At 42.0% G+C, this 17,119-nt stretch overlaps 2 protein-coding genes across 2 annotated transcripts; one reads left to right on the top strand and one right to left on the bottom strand.

The window, feature by feature from the left end:
* The first annotated feature begins 882 nt into the window (after positions 1-882).
* col10a1a (collagen, type X, alpha 1a) lies at positions 883-5,904 on the top strand. Its single transcript, XM_080512921.1, has 3 exons — positions 883-989; positions 1,303-1,426; positions 3,424-5,904. The coding sequence occupies exons 2-3, from the start codon at positions 1,318-1,320 to the stop codon at positions 5,256-5,258; spliced, it is 1,944 nt and encodes a 647-aa protein (XP_080369047.1). The 5' UTR covers positions 883-989; positions 1,303-1,317; the 3' UTR covers positions 5,259-5,904.
* Positions 5,905-9,371: 3,467 nt separating this feature from the next.
* marcksb (myristoylated alanine-rich protein kinase C substrate b) lies at positions 9,372-12,255 on the bottom strand. The gene is made up of 2 exons (XM_080513417.1): positions 11,993-12,255; positions 9,372-10,969 (listed from the first exon to the last, which is right to left on the bottom strand). The coding sequence occupies exons 1-2, from the start codon at positions 12,086-12,088 to the stop codon at positions 10,379-10,381; spliced, it is 687 nt and encodes a 228-aa protein (XP_080369543.1). The 5' UTR covers positions 12,089-12,255; the 3' UTR covers positions 9,372-10,378.
* Between the last annotated feature and the right edge of the window lie 4,864 nt (positions 12,256-17,119).

The raw sequence follows: 17,119 nt of genomic DNA, 5'->3' as shown, positions 1-17,119 counted from the left end.
CTTCAACTGGCTGTCTGGAAGGTGAAACACTAAGAAAAATAGACATTTTATGAGAAAAAAAATGTTCATCCTGAAATAGATTGTGCAATCAAGGCAGGTTTGTCCTACATGAACCACAATAACACACCAACCCAATAATACCCAGGAAATGTACCTGTTCAAATATACATAGAACTATAAATATATGGAAATTCATTAAATCAGGAATTTACCTAAGGAGCAAAACCTGATTATTTGATTTCAGTCCGAGTCAAAAAGGTCCTGTACCATCCATCCATGTCAAACTATCCCCACCATTTCCCTTGTTTATCATAGCGGCGGTGGCGGTGCCCAGACAGACTGTAAAGGTAAAGGAAGTTTCTTCCAGGTGGCTGGACGAGATGTAAATTTGGAGATGAACCGTACATCCTCAATGCAAGCTTTATGAAGCATCCCAGGTGCCAGTACAGATCTGTCTGTCTGGCTCTTTTTATTTTAATAGATCTGCTTCAACTATTTTCAGATGTTTCCATGTTTTAAAAGAGTCTTCAAATATAAGTTTCCTTAAGCATATTTTCTTTGAAATATAGCTGGAAAAACATAACTGTAAATATACAAGTGTAAAAAGGCTGAAAGCAAGAGTCTTTGACTGTGCATTTATTTATTTATTTATTGATTTTCTTTGAACATCATTGTGTTGTAATTCAGGAGACTGAAATAAGTGATAATCATGTGTCTGGATATTCAAGACATGGAGGCACCCTGATGTGACATGCCTGCTTTGGGCAGATCTGTCTGTTAATTACAGCTTGGCTCTGAAGAGGGAGGTACTTGCATGGTGGGGGCATTTCTTTTTTCAAGTGATGCAAGGGGTAGATATGGTATAAATACCCACATCATTGTACTGGAGGGCAGCATATCCTCAGTTGTGCTCATACCCTAAGGATATACAGCAGTACCAGGGACTCACTGGTGCTGAAGAGATTTGCTTTCCCTCTCATTGGATACTGGTATGTGTGACTTCTTTTCTGTTTTCAACTTTAGACAACATCCAGGCATCTGTGCAGCCCTTTAGTCATTTTGATGGCTGGATGGGGAAAGTGTGTGGGACTCAGGACGGCTTACGGCTAAATGCATGCTCTGAAATATCCAGCATTGCCCTGATTTGGAGGAAAAAAATGTTTTAACTTTATCATGCACAAACTTTCTGCAAAAGAAAAGGCAGAAAGCTTGCACTTTGCTGGGAAAGTTAAGAAAATCGTATAACACTAGAGGGAAAATCATTGGAAGATGGTTATAAAGACTGACTTCTTTCCCCTGCAGGTCTGATCTTGAAAGATGGACCTGCGAATTGCAAGCATCCTCCTCCTCGTGGTGGCCTCCGCAGCTGCCCATGGAAAGGGATACGTGGTGAAGAAGGTGGTGCCCTACAACGTGAAGAGCCACGGTAAGAAAGCACAGCCTCGTACCTAATGTCAGCTTTTGACTATGAGCCATGCAAACAGACAACAAACAAAAAACTCCTTTTGGTTCGGTTGGCTAATCATAGCCTCTAAAATCCAATCAGAAGCAACATGGTCTCACTTTATCTACCTTACCTTTAACTTTAAAGCCTGTGTATCGTTGTTGTGGAGGCCTACAAGCAGCCAGACAGGAGCTGGTTGCAGCTGCACTTTACTATAAAAACTGAACTCCACCTTGCTTCGCAGTTTGTGTTCCCATTGGCTGCAGCAGTTTGCATGACTCTCCAATCCCACACCACATTTAGATGTGAGGCAGTAACATTCATTCAGCACAGTTTAGATCTAACAATATTCAACTTCAATGTATCTTTTCACTGTATATAATATATATATATATATATATATTATATATATATATATATTTTTTTTTTTTAAGATTTAAGCCATTAAAATAAAGAAAAGACTGACAGTTGCAACATATTTCAGTTTATTATCATTAGTTTGAAGTATTTTTGTTTTAATTCTAGCATAATGATGTGTGCAATTTAAGGTTTAACTACCTTGTGTGCATACCTCTTTCTGGTACACAAAATCTCTTGTTGAATAAGCTGTTCTTGGGAACGGGTCTTATGTTCTTGACGTGACATGGTGTACTTCATCTAAAATCCAGCAGTCACAGCTAAAGCTCTATTCAACACATTCGAAGGATCAAGTCTAAAAGATATGTTCTGATATTCAATCTATTTTATCTTACCGGTTCATTTTCTGTTCAGTTTAAAAACATGTTAAAGTAGGTTTTCTAAAATTCTAAATCCTAAGAACAGTCAGTTTTAAGTACATAAATAAGTACACAGTCTTATAAAATAAATTAAAAGAATAAATGATGGTTGGTTTTCATTGCTCAGTGTTGCTTTCATTCACATCAACATGCACCTCTTGTTATTTGAGAAAGTTACTCTCAGTGGATTATTTTAGTTTGACACTGATAATTAGAGTCCAGTCACCCAGCAGTGCGGTTTGTTTGGGTGTGCCTGCTTAACACAGAAGTAGAAACATCTGTTTGGCTTTATCCAAACTAAGTGGGAGTTAGTGAAGGAGTGAGCCTTTTACACTCAGGCACATGTGACCACATGAAGGCAGCAAATAAAAGTATGAAGTCCCTCTGATTTGGACCTACTCTTTTACAATCAAGTCACATCTCTTTAAAAAAAAAAAAAAAAAAGAAGCTTATTAAAAACTATTATTAAATTCAACAAGCTGTATGGAAAATTATGCATTCTTCTGTTTTGTACATCTTGTAATTTCATGTATAATGTTTTTTTTTTTTTTAATGCAAAAAGTGCAGGATTTCCAAAGATAATTCCAAACAGTTGTTCCTATTTCTTTTTGAATAAAAGTTAGATTTTGAGAAAGAGATATGGAGTCTGCATCAGTAACGGATCATGAATCTGACGCCTCTTACCCCCCAATCAGCTTAAAGTTCAAGCTGTTTTTTTACTTGATTCGGACAAAAATGAATGAAAACAACTCCAAAAGAATCGGCCACTCACTGAGAATTGTCTTCACTCTGACATTTGTTTTGCAGAGTGGCCATGTTGCTGCTCAACAAATCCAGACACACCCCAAGTCCCTTACAATCAAACAACATGCAATCTAGAAACTGGGCTGGAAATGTCCTTTTCCTTTTCCCCACACATGTGAATTAAATAGGTTACAATGAGGAATGCAAGATTGACCAAGTATATCATGTATTGTCAGATAGGAAATACCGGTAGGTCGAGAAACACTCTGGTGCGAAACTGAAAGATTTATCTTGGACACACACTGAATATCTGTTAGACCTTTAATGTGTTTTGTCATGATGATGTATAATATCAGTAAAACATGTAGAGTGACAATAACATGTCCTGCAGCATTAAACAGTATCAGTGTGTCTTTGTCTTCATGGTGTTCATAATCCACATTCTCTCATTCGTTACAGTGGTGTCAGTGGCAGGTGAGCCTGGACCCCCAGGTGAGCCCGGCCCTGAGGGACCCGCTGGCCCTGCTGGTGAGCCTGGTCATGATGGTGTTGGTCTCCCTGGACCCCAGGGACCTCCCGGACCTGCAGGAAGCCCCGGCCGTTCCATCGCTGGAAAGCCTGGATCTCCAGGTGGACCTGGCAAACCTGGCAGCCACGGACAACCTGGTGAGAAGGGAGATACTGGAGCCCCCGGCCTTCAGGGACCCAGGGGAGCCCCCGGATCTTCTGGAAGCCCCGGACCCGCTGGTCTCTCCGCTACTGGCAAGCCTGGACCTTCAGGTCTTCCTGGAGCAATGGGGCCTAGAGGAGAGTCTGGTCTGAAAGGACATCCCGGTATCCCCGGACTGCCAGGTGCTAAGGGTGATAGAGGGGTAGGAGCTCCCGGACCTCAGGGTGAGACAGGAGCTGAAGGACCTGCGGGCCAACCTGGACAGCCAGGTGAGGCTGGAGTGGGAAAGCCAGGAAGAACAGGTGCACCAGGTGAGCCAGGCAAGTCAGGTAGTCCAGGTAGAGATGGTGCCACTGGCCCCATGGGACCTCAGGGACCCAAGGGACACACTGGTGCCCCAGGTGTAGGAGTTTCAGGCAAACCAGGTGAGAATGGTGCCCCAGGTCTGCCCGGTTCAGTTGGTCCTAAAGGCCACCAGGGACCTGCTGGAGCCACCGGTGCCCCCGGAGTTCCCGGATATGGAAAACCAGGTGCAAATGGCGAGAAGGGAGAGAGAGGTGCTACAGGTAGCACAGGTGCCTCAGGTGCTAAGGGAGAGCAAGGTCCTACAGGTTATACTGGTGCTACTGGTGCAACTGGCCCCAATGGGCCTGTTGGACCTCAGGGCGAAAGAGGTTTCACAGGTGAGCCTGGTGCTCTTGGCCAAAAAGGTGACACAGGTGCAACTGGAGCTCAGGGACCTAAGGGAAACAAGGGAGATCAGGGAGCGCAGGGTTTCGCCGGTAAGCAGGGTTATCCAGGTGCAGCTGGTCCTCCTGGATCCAGAGGTGCCACTGGAGCCACAGGTGATAAGGGTCACGTAGGTGCTCCTGGTACCCCAGGTGCCCCAGGTATCCCCGGCCCTGCTGGACCAAAAGGTCATCCCGGCCGTGCTGGTGAGACAGGTGCCTCAGGATCTGATGGTGCTCCAGGTCCCAGAGGACCCTCTGGTTCCCAAGGTCCCGCTGGTGCTCCTGGTCTGAAGGGACACCCAGGTCTTCCTGGTCCTTCTGGCCCCGCTGGTTTGGCTGCTAAGGGTGTTCCCGGGCCTCAGGGTCCCCCTGGTCTCCCCGGTGATAACGGAGTTGATGGAGAGGCTGGCCCAGCTGGACCTCCTGGTCCCCCTGGCCCACCTGGTGAGGTTATGTTTGAGAAGGGCATGGGAATGAGCGAGGTCATGGTGAAGTCCCCCATGTCTGCTTTCACTGCATCTCTGGCCACCCCCTACCCTGCTGCTGGCAGCCCAATCAAGTTTGACCAGATTGTGTACAATGCTGAGAGTCACTACGACCCCGAGACCGGCATCTTCACCTGCCAGGTCCCTGGAGTCTATTACTTCTCCTACAGCATCCATGTCAATGGAGCTCATGCCCTGGTGGCCCTGTACAAGAATGGCCAGCCTGTTATGTTCACTTACGATGAGTACAGCAAGGGCTTCCTGGACCAGATGTCTGGTAGCGCTGTCCTCTTGCTTGACGAGCAGGACACCGTCTACGTTCAGATCCCCGACGACGAGGCCAATGGTGTCTTCGCCGCCGAGAATGTCCACTGCTCCTTCTCCGGTTTCCTCATTGCTTCAACGTGATACGTTGATGCAGTAATTCCCAAAAAGCCAACCAACTAAATTTGCAATCTATTTCTCAAAGTAGACTCCCTGTTCATTTTCCTCAACCCAACAGACAGGCAGTTCACCCTTCTTTGAGGAATAGAAGCATCCCGACTTGAAAACCCACGAGAATAAGGTGCTTAATAAGAAGGAAAAGTAATTTATGATAACAAGTGATCAGGGATGGGGAAGCAATCCACAAAGTTGCCAGTGAGGTTTTGTAATGGATACAGCATGTGAAATTGAGGCGTTGTTATTATGTTGTGTCCTAACTTTCATTTCCACTCTGTTTCTTTTATATTGATTTCCGCTGGTGACTCTTAAATGTTTGTCTGTTTTTGTTTGTTTTGTACAACCTTGGGTTTTTTTTTTTGTTCATTTTTGTTTGGGGGACCAATAATCTTATTAAAAAGTACACCAAATACTTTTCTGTGCAACATGTTGTAACTAAATGTGACTTGAATATATTGTGAAATGGTAATGGTCAAATTGACCGTTATAAAGAAATAAGTCACCAGAATACTGTCATGCAAACTCAAACCGTTTAACAGCAACATTGTTATATCCCTGGAAATGCATTATGTCATGTAAAACATAATGATCAAAATAAATGTTTTACCTAATATTTTGTGTATGAAGGTTTTTCTTTTTCAACTGTTTGAATGCTTTCTCTCATACATTACTTGGATTTTTACACAAAACAAGACATTTTCAATACACCGAAACACTATCTAATGCAATCTATTGCATGAAAAGTGGAAATTTAGACTCAAACTAAGGTCTCAACCTCTCCAGCCTCCTGTGGATCGAACCTGCAGTAAGGTAACCAGAAATCAATATAATGCCTTAAGTAATTTATAAAATTGGACTTTAAAGATTGTTCTGCCAAAATAAGTGAGTATATAAATACTCAAGGTAATATGACATAACATTTAAAACGTGATGTAAACAAATTCAGAAAAAGTGAAAATGTTAAATATGTTATTGTATCCATGGTAATAAGCTGTACAGTCACATTATAAACTTGTATGCAATTAGTGCTGCCTAAAATTGCATCTAGTGTTACATAGTGTTACATATCAACATGATGCATTATCACATACAGCGAGGGCTCCACATGTATGCAATAAGAAATATTATCGTTGAGTACTACAATCATGACATGACTTGCAATCAGTAAACACACTCTTAAGTATAAGATATAGAATTATTTGTGGTTTGGGATTTGGTCTTCCATAAAACCAGTGCTGTTTCTCCTTTTGGGCCCATGTTCGACTGGAGGCAACTGCACCATGTTTGTTGTACTTTCAGTTTTGTTCCATTTCAACAATATGCACACCTGCGGTTTCCACGAGCAGCAGATCATGTTGACAATTGTATTTTTTACTTCATGTTAAATCATTGAATTGAAGTAAGCTACATTGTCAACAGAGTCGAGCTCCATCCATTTAATATGTTGAGTACAAATACATAATGCATAAAAACATAATTCAGGGCAGTTCAGTCAGGCTTTTGCAATATGTATACTGCATGATGATAATGACTTTCTGATATATCATGCAGTGGTAAAAATCAGGGCACTCCAAGTGCATGTCGCTAATTCATCACATGGCAAATATATTTCTTCTGATATGTATGGAATAGCAAATAAAGGAAGAGAAAAAAGTAAGAATGTCAAAAACAAGAACAGTTTGAGTCTTGGTGGAGCTCAGCAGCCTTTCTATGAGTAAATTGTATGTTCATCCCTGTACACACATGCAGTTTTTTTTTTTTTCTCCTCCGTGCACTCTGGTTTCCTCCCACAGTCTAAAAACACACATTTGAGGTTAACTGGTAACTGCAAATTACTGCTAGGTGTGTATGTGTGTCTGTTTGCCCAGAGGTAGACCTGCAGACCTGTCCATCACAGCTGCCTTAAGCTGGCATCCAAGACTGGATGAACCGTTATAGAAGATGTATGGATGTATGGATTTGAGCTCAAACTAAATTTTCACTGTATTGTGTATGTGCAAATCTGAAATACTGCACAGGAAGTAGTTTCTAACATTGCAATTAAGCCTAACCTATATTGAAATTCTATATTTTACAAATACGAAAGTACCTACATGTATAGAATGGAACATTTGAATTAGTGCAAGACAAATAACTATTAACTTTGTTAAGTTTTTCAGCTTTTTCTTCAAAATTGGATCGTGTGTGTGTACGTGCGTGTGTGTGTGTGTTGTGTGGAGATTATTTAGCTCTGCCACTGGAAGCTGAGGTGAAAGAGAATCATAAAATATGATTCATTCCCCACATGATGGCAACCGGCTGCTTTACGCAGCCAAAGTTTACAAAGACTACTTTACCATGCAAGTCTGAATACGGACGAGCTGGAAATAGTTTGGGTGTGGGATGAGGGACAGGGATGGTCCCCTGGTATTGCAGGAACTGTTTGATCTTCCTTGGGAAAGAGAGCAAGGCGGCGGTTAGGTGAGGGGCCCGAGGGACAGAAAAGAGTGAGTGAGGCGGGTTGAAAGAAACCGCTGGGGATTGCCATGCGAGGGCGCTGCCATTCAGAGACGGTCTGCGGTCGGGCCACGAGGTGGGACAAACAGGAGCATGGCGAGAGTGCTGCCACAAACCACACTCTAAAATTACCGTCCCCTCTTTTGAGGAAGACCTCACTTTGATATATTCCTGTTGGCACACTCACCTGATATGACATCCACATATCTGTTTGATTGTAGACGATAAGAAAAAACAAAAACCCACATAATACTAAAGGAAACGTCAGTTTTAAGACGGGTGGGGATTAAAGGACGTTATGATTGGGGGGGGGTTATTTTTTTGGCTGTAAGTTGCATGAGAGGCACGCCAGGGGCCAAAATGGGAGGCGAATCCTTCAACAACTTGACCAAGATGGACAAACAGAGGAGGAAGCGCAAATAGAAGTATTATGTGTAAAACACACCCGTCTTGCGGCCAGAGCTTCAGCACTCAGGGTTAAACTGGGTGCAAAGGAAATACATGGTTTGAAATAAGCACTGGTGCAGCTGTGGGCCGCTTAAAAACACCCTGGAGGCATTTTGTGCAATCTGTTCTCCTCTTAAAAAGATTTTAAGGGTTTTATGGGGTTTTTTGTGGGGTGTCATGGAAGGTATCCCGCCATGTCAACGGCGAGCCTGGGCATGAGTTGGGCAGTTGTTTGCTGTACATGAAAAACCTCTAAACATTGTAAAAATGTTTCAAACATTGGTATTTACGCTGTAAAACCAGACGCTGTGATTACCTCAAATGGAACTCGCCCAAACTGACATGAGATTGCATTTTCCCTCAAAAATAAGTCAATTACTTCCTCAAAAATACTTTATGGCCTGGGTGGCTGTGTGGTAAGCACGCCAGCCTCACAATTGGGACTATAGCCTGTGCTCTATTCGGGTTTTCATGTTCTCCCTGTGCTTGCCTTGTTTTCCCATAGGGACTCCAGTTAGCTGCAGCAGTTAAAGAACATGCATTTGTAGCCATTTGGCGACTCTGAAAATGCTCATTTGTGTGATGTGCAACCGTCCCGAACTTAAATAAGATGTAATAAATAGGTTTCGTACTGTTTAATTCATCATTTTATTTCTTCTCCTTATCAGTTAATAGTTAATCGGCACACTTTAAAAAAAGATTACTCTCAGTGTGGTTCTCCTGGTTAAATAAAATAAAATAAAAAATGTAATGATGTCATGCTCGGATTCACCAAATCTTTCTTTTGGGCCTTGAGCAGAGGTTTGGGAACTCCTCTCTGGCAACATATCTCACCATTCAATGTGAACTAATCAACTTGAGAAAATAAAAATGTTAAAATAATTTATGTGCGGCGACATTTAGCAATCTACTCTGTCTTTGATTTAATATGCACAGAATTGAAACGTTGCATGTCTTTTTGCCACTGCACCGCATGAGGGCGCTCTAAAAAAAGGAGTCAATTCATTCAACCTCGTTACTGATAAAAACCACAATACCTCAGATGCAATGTTTTTTTTTTCTTCTTTCATTCAGATGCCACATATGCTGGTTAGGAATAAATGAGCTCAGAGGGCCAATTCACACTTCATTGCTTTATTTTTCAGCAGTACTCACAGAATAATCTCAACACCTTGATTTCCAGTTTTGCAGTCAATGTTACATTCCATATTGAGTAAGGTGTGCCCCATTATATACATGAAATGCTGCTTAGAGACTGTATCCCTGACTGCCGATGTGTGCTTTCAAGTGGAGATTTCTAAAAGTGGTGTTGTAGTCATCACAGCTTGATGCAAAATTTGCTTAAAACATCTCCCAATTTTATTCAATCTTACAAATGGTGAAAAACAAGAAAACTTCATTTACAATGGGTAATCTGTTAAAAACTTCAGTCATTTAGGTACATCTCAGTCATAAAACCAGTAATATCAAAGTCTATACAACGTGCATTACTACAGAGTTTTGAAATGGTGGAATTCTAATGGAACGGTATGAGCACCTATTGTTTTTTTGACAGTTAACTAAATCTAGATCATTCAGGAATGGTTTGTGTCCACAGGAGCATTGAGCTTGAAAAAGTTGTAAACAACTGTGTACTGCAAAGACAACATTTAAGACTCGGATTAGGACTTTCCCTTTAAATATCACAATGTGTCAGATCTTGCAGACACAGCTTTAGCTGCTACATCCAATTGCCCAGCACCAAATACTTGTGTTTTGTTGTTATTTTTTTGTTTGTTGATTAAATATGTCAAATTCAGCAACGTGTTGACACTCATGGTTTCATGTAGAAAAAACATTCCCACTCACATTCGCACATTCACACTCACCCAGGTCACAAATGCAAGCACCAACGAGCAGTGAGGAAGCAGCACACTCTCCTCTACACCTCCTGTCCATCACTGCCAGGGACACTGCAGTCATTATGGATGAGATGGTTGCAGAGTAGTAAACAAACAAATAAACAAACAAACAACAACCAAAAAAAAAAAAAAAAAAAAAGAATTAACAGAAAAAAAAAAAAAATCCCTGGTTTTAGACAAGTCCTCGCATTCCTTCAGACGGGCTACATCGTCTCCTTCATTCCGGTGTCTCGCTCAGCAGGATTACTCGGCGGGGGCCTCTGGACTGGCTGCCGCTGCTTCTGGCTCAGTAGGTGAAGCTTCGGCCGGTTTCTCCTCTCCTGCAGCCTCCTCCGCCTTCACTTCCTCCGCTTTGGGCTCCTCGGCCGCAGCCTCCTTGGCTCCCTCCTCGGCGGCCTCCGCAGGCTTGGCCTCCTCGGTCGCCGCCTCCTCTGATGCCGCCTTCTCCCCTTCGGCCGGAGCGGCGTCGGCCGCCGCCGCCTCCTCCCCTGCGGCAGCTGCTCCTTCCTCCACCGCCTCTTCGGATTCTTTCTTGGTCTTCTTGAAGGAGAAGCCGCTCAGCTTGAAGGAGGGTTTCTTGAAGGAGAAACGCTTTTTCTTCTGCTTGCCATCTTCACTGGTAGACGGAGTGCCTTCCTCGGGTTTGGCCGAAGCCTCCCCATTTGTGGCGGCGGGCTCCTTCTCTCCGTTGGCCTCGGCCCCCTCTGCTTTCTCGCCGCCGTCTTCTTTAGGCGCCTCCTCGGTCGGAGTACTGCCGTTGGCCTGCACGTCAGCTTTGTTGGCTTCCTCTGCAGCAGGGGAGGCATCGCCATTGGTTTTGGCATGGCCATTCTCCTAGAAAGAAACAACATTCACACAAAAAAATGTCATTCTTGAACATGCACATTCAACCTATTAAATAGTGGTTCGGTTTATTTAAGGAGTCATTCAATTAAGATCCTGCAACCCCCCCCTCCACCGTCTGTAAAAGGTGGGGGTGCCGTGATATTTAAATGCACTTAGAATAGTTGCAACCAATAGGAAAATAGCCCTAAAACTGCACCAACATCTGTTACTAGGAGAGTGACGACAGATCTACGGCTTTCAGCAGTAGGCTAGTTGGATAGACTGCAGTAAGACGTGAATCCAGCAGGGGGCGCTCGACGTGGGGTCGGTGCAAACAACATAGGAATTTGGTCTTTTGTTTTCCCCTTGTAAATGAGCCTTATCGACCGTTAAGGCGCATCATATTTTAATTCGCAGCATTTCTCTCTTCGTTGATTGTTGTGCTTTTTTTTTTTTAGGGGGAGGGGGGGGTAGTTTGGTCAATTTGTGGGGTTTATCTGCAGACAAACGTGGCTTCTTTCTTGAACCTGGCAACAAAGGCGTGGTACCGATTTTTTAAAATGGCCATGCCAGTGAGAGCGGCCACAAATCCCTGCTGCACACATTTCCATCTGATCAGTGGAAAGGGAAAAGAAAAAAAAGAAAAAAAGCACACTAGAACCATTAAGCAATTAAAAAAAAAAAAACAATTTAAGTGAAATACATACAAACTCATGATTAAACAGATTTATCGTGCAGCTTTATCTTCACACACACAAAAGATCAATTTGCGGGAGAAAAATGTATGTACACGCATTATGCATTTTAGTGAGGGTTAAGATTTGGAAGGAAATATAGTCGAATAATGAATAATTAACTAAAAAGTGTCCAGTGGAAATGGATCCATGTGGCCACTTTCCCTGGAAGCCGGTGAGCGTGGGGATGCGCTACAGGGAACATGGAGCACGCCATTGACGCAACACATTGCTAAATTGGGGAAAAATCTCGTCTCATCAATTAAGTGTTAAACGTTCTAAAAAACCCACTATTTACCTGTCCGTTCGTCTTTGCTGCAACGGCCGCACCTTCTGCGGGTTTTTCCACCGCAGCCTCCTCTTTTCCAGCGGTTTTGGAGATTTGCGCTCCCATGCTTTTGTTCCAACAAAGGAACCCAACCGATCAAATGAATGAACAAAGACCGCAAAGCTTCCTCCCCCCCAAAAAAAACTCAACCAGACGCCGACGCCTCCTTCTGCGAGCGAAGTCGAGGAATCGGCCCGAAATCAAAACGACCGCAAACGGACACGCAAAGAGGAAAAAATCGGCGCTTGCAATTAAAAGAAATTGGAGCGAAGGAGCGAAAGGAAACGCGAATTCTTTCAATTTTTCCCCCGAGTGGAGTTTGTAAATGGAGAAATGAGATGCGGAGTACAACGCCCAAGTCCCCCGCTGATTGGGCGCCACGCCCGTGACGTCACGGGGCCCGCGTCTCCACCAATGGGAAGTCCGGGTTCCGCAGAGCGGGGAGGTCAGGGAGCGGGGGGCCAGGGACAATGGAGAGACACAACAACATGGCCTACAACTTGTTTTTATCCACAATTCACCCGGCTCAAACTTCTCCAGCTGCACAACCTCCACCATTAGCACATTTTAAAAATCATACACCCACACCAGAACTGTGGGATTGGATTTTCCTCATCAGGGAATGATTGTTTTTCCTCACAAGAAGCATATTGATTGTGTGTTGTCATTGTAAGTGTGACGACAAGCAACATATTGTGCAATAATTTAATGCTTTAAAAGCTCTACATAGTGGGTTGAATACATTTTCCTGATCCAATCTAATCTTACCTATATTTTGTCATTGAAGCTGTCGCAATGTACAACATACGCTGCAATGATTTGAATGAAAATATGAAATCTGCACCCATATTCTTTCACTCCTTTGTATTGGTTAGCTGGTATGATGACTACAATTTCCCTGTAAGGGAATAAATACTTTTTTTTCTCATTTTCAGAGCAAAGAAGTTGTATTTTTGTATTTGTAAGTGGGATGTCTAATAAATTTCACAATTACTTAATTTGCAACCTTTGTTTTAAATCTGTGCATTAAAGCTATGTTTTTATGTGTTCATATGTTGCTGTAGACATTGAGGTCTGATGATGATTAGAATGTTCTGATCATTCACTAGTACGGCGAAGAAGTGGTGTTTTACTATTTGTAAGTATATAAAATCTCCAGTACATCCTGTCAAGGATTCAATGTACAACTTTACTTCAAACTTGTGTAGTGTAAGTTTCATTAAAGTTCCTTGTCTACTTTAGATGAGTTGTTTTCTCTTTGATTTTACAACAAATCAGCATAATTGAGTACATTTTCAGAGTGCACTCATAATTGCTTGCACTGAAATTAAAAGAAGGATTTATAGTTGTAACTATTATTAGGCTTTTTATTGCTCTGAGCGCATGGAGACAAAATGAAGTCAAACGAGTTTGACAACCCTGTTCAATAAGATATTGTATTCTAACTATTAATCCGCTTTTCATCCTGCTGTAAATGAAAGTATTTCTCATTGTGTTTATTTTTATTGCAATAAATAGTATTGTTTCAAAAGTATCTGCAATGATGTTAAAATATTCAAATATTGTGCTATTCCAAATCTGCGTGGTCAATTATATCCAAGTAAATACACCAATGTGGTGTATGATAAACAAAGCTACAACAAATAGGACAATATATTAGAGATCAAAATCTAATGAATGGCAGTCTCACAACAATGGCTTGTTTTGGGGGTCTGGCTTGACTAAGCACAGCTCAGCTGGTCTCCTGTTATATCATGTGTGCCCCCGTCTGACATATGCCCCACTCGGTAAACAGACGTCCCCCTGTAACTGTAAGCCCCCGTGCCCACAACTTCCCTCATCCCTCATCTTCTTGCATAATAGTGTCTTGTCTGCTTGTTGCAGCTGGAGCATCCCAGTGACCCAGATATAACGAGGCTTTACAGCTCTCTGCTGCTGCTGCCTGCCTGCCTCCTCCGACAGCCTGCACTTCTCCAGCTCCACCACCAGCCACAAGTCTCCTCTCCCTGCCATCACTGCATGACCCGCATCTCCATGGTTACCAGTCCAAAATGGCTGCAAAGAGGAAGCTGCACGCTTGCTGATGGGGGGGGCTTCAGCGACTGTGACTCCTGGCGGAGAGAGAGCGAGCTCAAGATAGCACAGTGACGCCTGGTTTGAGGATTAGGGTGACTTCTTTCACCCACCCTCCCTCCATCAGGCTAACTAGGCCACGTTCATTGTTGTGATATTCTGATTACATGCAAAGCTGTAATTATTATGGAGAGCTGCCATGAATGTGTAAAGGTAGAGACAAAGGCAGTAGGGCACGGAGTGTTTTCGAATAAACACAAGCTATAAAAAAATACAACAATATATTGCATTTTTATTCAATGACTTTTTTTCCAAACCATTGATGAAGTACCATCTGTGCCATATGTGGTGAACGTACAATTGTGCAAACTATTAAAGAGGTCATCGTGGAAAAGTACACTTTTAATGATCCATTTAATTGTCGTCCACTCATTTTATTTACATGAAATAAGATATCTTGAATGACTCATCACTTTTGCTAGACTAGAAAAGGAAAGAGTTTCCATACATAAATAGGGGGAAATTTAAATATGAAAAACAAATGTTCTGTTTTAAGGGAATATAAAATGCTAAAAACAGATGTGCGAAATGCATCCAGGAGTATAATAGCAAACATTCATCTCAATAAAATATAATTAATTTCACATTTTTCTTTATTAAAAAGTCCAGACTGTAATGGTGTATTTAAACCTGATACTCTTAGTCCTGCATCTGATTATTTATTGAAGTCATATTGAAAGTCATTAGTCAACAACAACAACCCCCCCCCCCCACACACACACACACACAAACATTTAATCATCTTGCAGCTTTAATTGTTTTGTTTTCATTTAACATCTTTAAGTTTTGTTTAGAAAGTATAGATACAATTATATAAAACACTGTCATAAAGTGAGGTTAATCACTTTCTTTCTGTTGATTCATAGAATAAAATGAGCTTGAGCTGTTCAACTGTGTTTGGATCAGGTTTGTTGCAGCAGAGTTAAAACATTCATGGAGGTGAATCCATAGAAGGAGCCGGAGACATTTAAAGGAAAATGTTAGGAATTGGTAGAAGACGTCTGTATGAATGCTCTAAATCAGTGGTGGACGATCAGTTCTCCGGAATCATCACGAGAAAAACCCAAAAGTTGAACTTCATTATCCTAAAATACAGTATATCTTCTTGGACACTATTATATTAATATATTCATCCATATGTTTCTCTTCTATTATGAAGATGGGTGGGGCCTGAAGCCTCTCAACTTTGGAGGTGAAAGGTCGCCATCTCAGGGCAAACAGACTGAAAGACAGTCAGACACTCACAGTCAAGCTTTTGTCAATTATTAGATCATTTAAAAAAAAAAACATCATCTGCTGACGCAATGATCATATGTTATATTTGTTAAGAGTGCACACAAACAGTCCCAGCCTTAAAGGAGCAGTATCATTTCAGGGATAAAATCTCTGGAGCTCGGTCAGATGGCAACTTATTGCACGAGTAGCCTGCTGACTCTTTACTCTTCTCCTTCAGAGGATCTGAAGACAACATATCTGTCCATGACTCACAGTTTTTCACGTTGAGCATTTTCTCTTGGATCGGGGGTCTCAGGTTGGATGGTGTCAGCTGCAAATGTACAATCAATTTTAAATCAAGCTAATACACGTCTTTCAACTGTGGGAGGAAACTGGAATATCCAGACAAAAAAAACAAACCCAGGGACAACATGCAAACTCCACACAATAAGGCCTCGAAGCCCAAACTAGCCAGTATTATTTTTGCTGGAGGCGAGAGTAAAAATCACACCACACTGCAGAATATACGCAAATACGCATGTCAAGTGTTTAGATGTTTAATCACAATGTATTTTTCCCTTTTTACTTTCTTTTAATGGTAAACATTGTAATCACTGTGTTTCTAGATGGGGTCACGTTGTATCTAAAGCTGTTTTTGGTGTTTTTTTTTATGAAGAGAAAGTCACATGATATTGGAGCTGCAGCCATGTCAGGTCTAGTCTATTATAAATATACTTTTGTTCAATTGACGCATTAACACACGTGTGGAATCATTGGTGCCGCTCATTGAACCGTGGTGCACAGCAAAAAAGCAAACACTTTTTAAACTAACTCTGGTTAGCGTTGATTGAAATCGGACCACAGGCAAAACTGAGGACTTGATAGGGGACTGTCTTTCGGTGGACGTCTCCTATCCTTGCAGCAGATCACAATCGATGTGCAAAATAGGTGAGAACATACCTGTGTGTAATCAAACATCCACCTCATTGCATTTGGCTTTGCACACAACATTTAGTTGTCAGGTTTTACCACAGAACATCTTTAACATTACAACCAGTGACAGGGGAATAACTCTGATTATCTATTTATCGTGGCCCCTGATGGACAACAAGTGAACATCCCATCATAAATCTATCAGCGATATTAGCCTAATGGGGATGGAAAGATATAAAAGATTTTATAATTGCATTTGTTAACCTTTGTTTATTTTTCATACTTTGTCTGACATTAACACTCGGAGCCCAGGCGCAGGCAAATGTCCAAAGAATTGCATCAAAGTAAATACTTTGAGTAGGTTGCTGAGAAAAGTACTTTGTATTATTTCCAAACAATAATTTGCCTTTAATTTGTCTAATGTAATTGTGGTGTTTGAACACGCATCCTCAGTACACTTTCAATTAGTGATTAAGATCAACAAAACCTAACAGTGTAGTGGGGGAAAAAAAGGATCTTAATAGTGTTTCATATTACATTCCCAGCAGGACAAAACAGCTGTTAATCCCCATAAAGAGGCAAAACATTGTCAATCTTGGTGAGAACTTTTTGTTCTTGTTACAGTGTTTCATTTTGCACAAATAGTTCTTCGTGGCAATGCAGATTCTTCATCACAACAGAAGGTAAGCAGTGTTTTCCAATCATCTGAGTCCTCCTGAGCAGCAATTCCTGTGATGGCCAGCTTTTTAATTCCAATTATAAAAGACCTCAGGACCTCAGCAGGTGATTTTAGCTATTATCAGTCCACGGGGGGGG

This window comes from Blennius ocellaris (assembly GCF_963422515.1).
Source record: "Blennius ocellaris genome assembly, chromosome: 17".
Lineage (NCBI taxonomy): Eukaryota > Metazoa > Chordata > Actinopteri > Blenniiformes > Blenniidae > Blennius > Blennius ocellaris.
The sequence above is the reverse complement of the archived record's forward strand: the minus strand, read 5'-3'. Positions and strand labels throughout refer to the sequence as shown.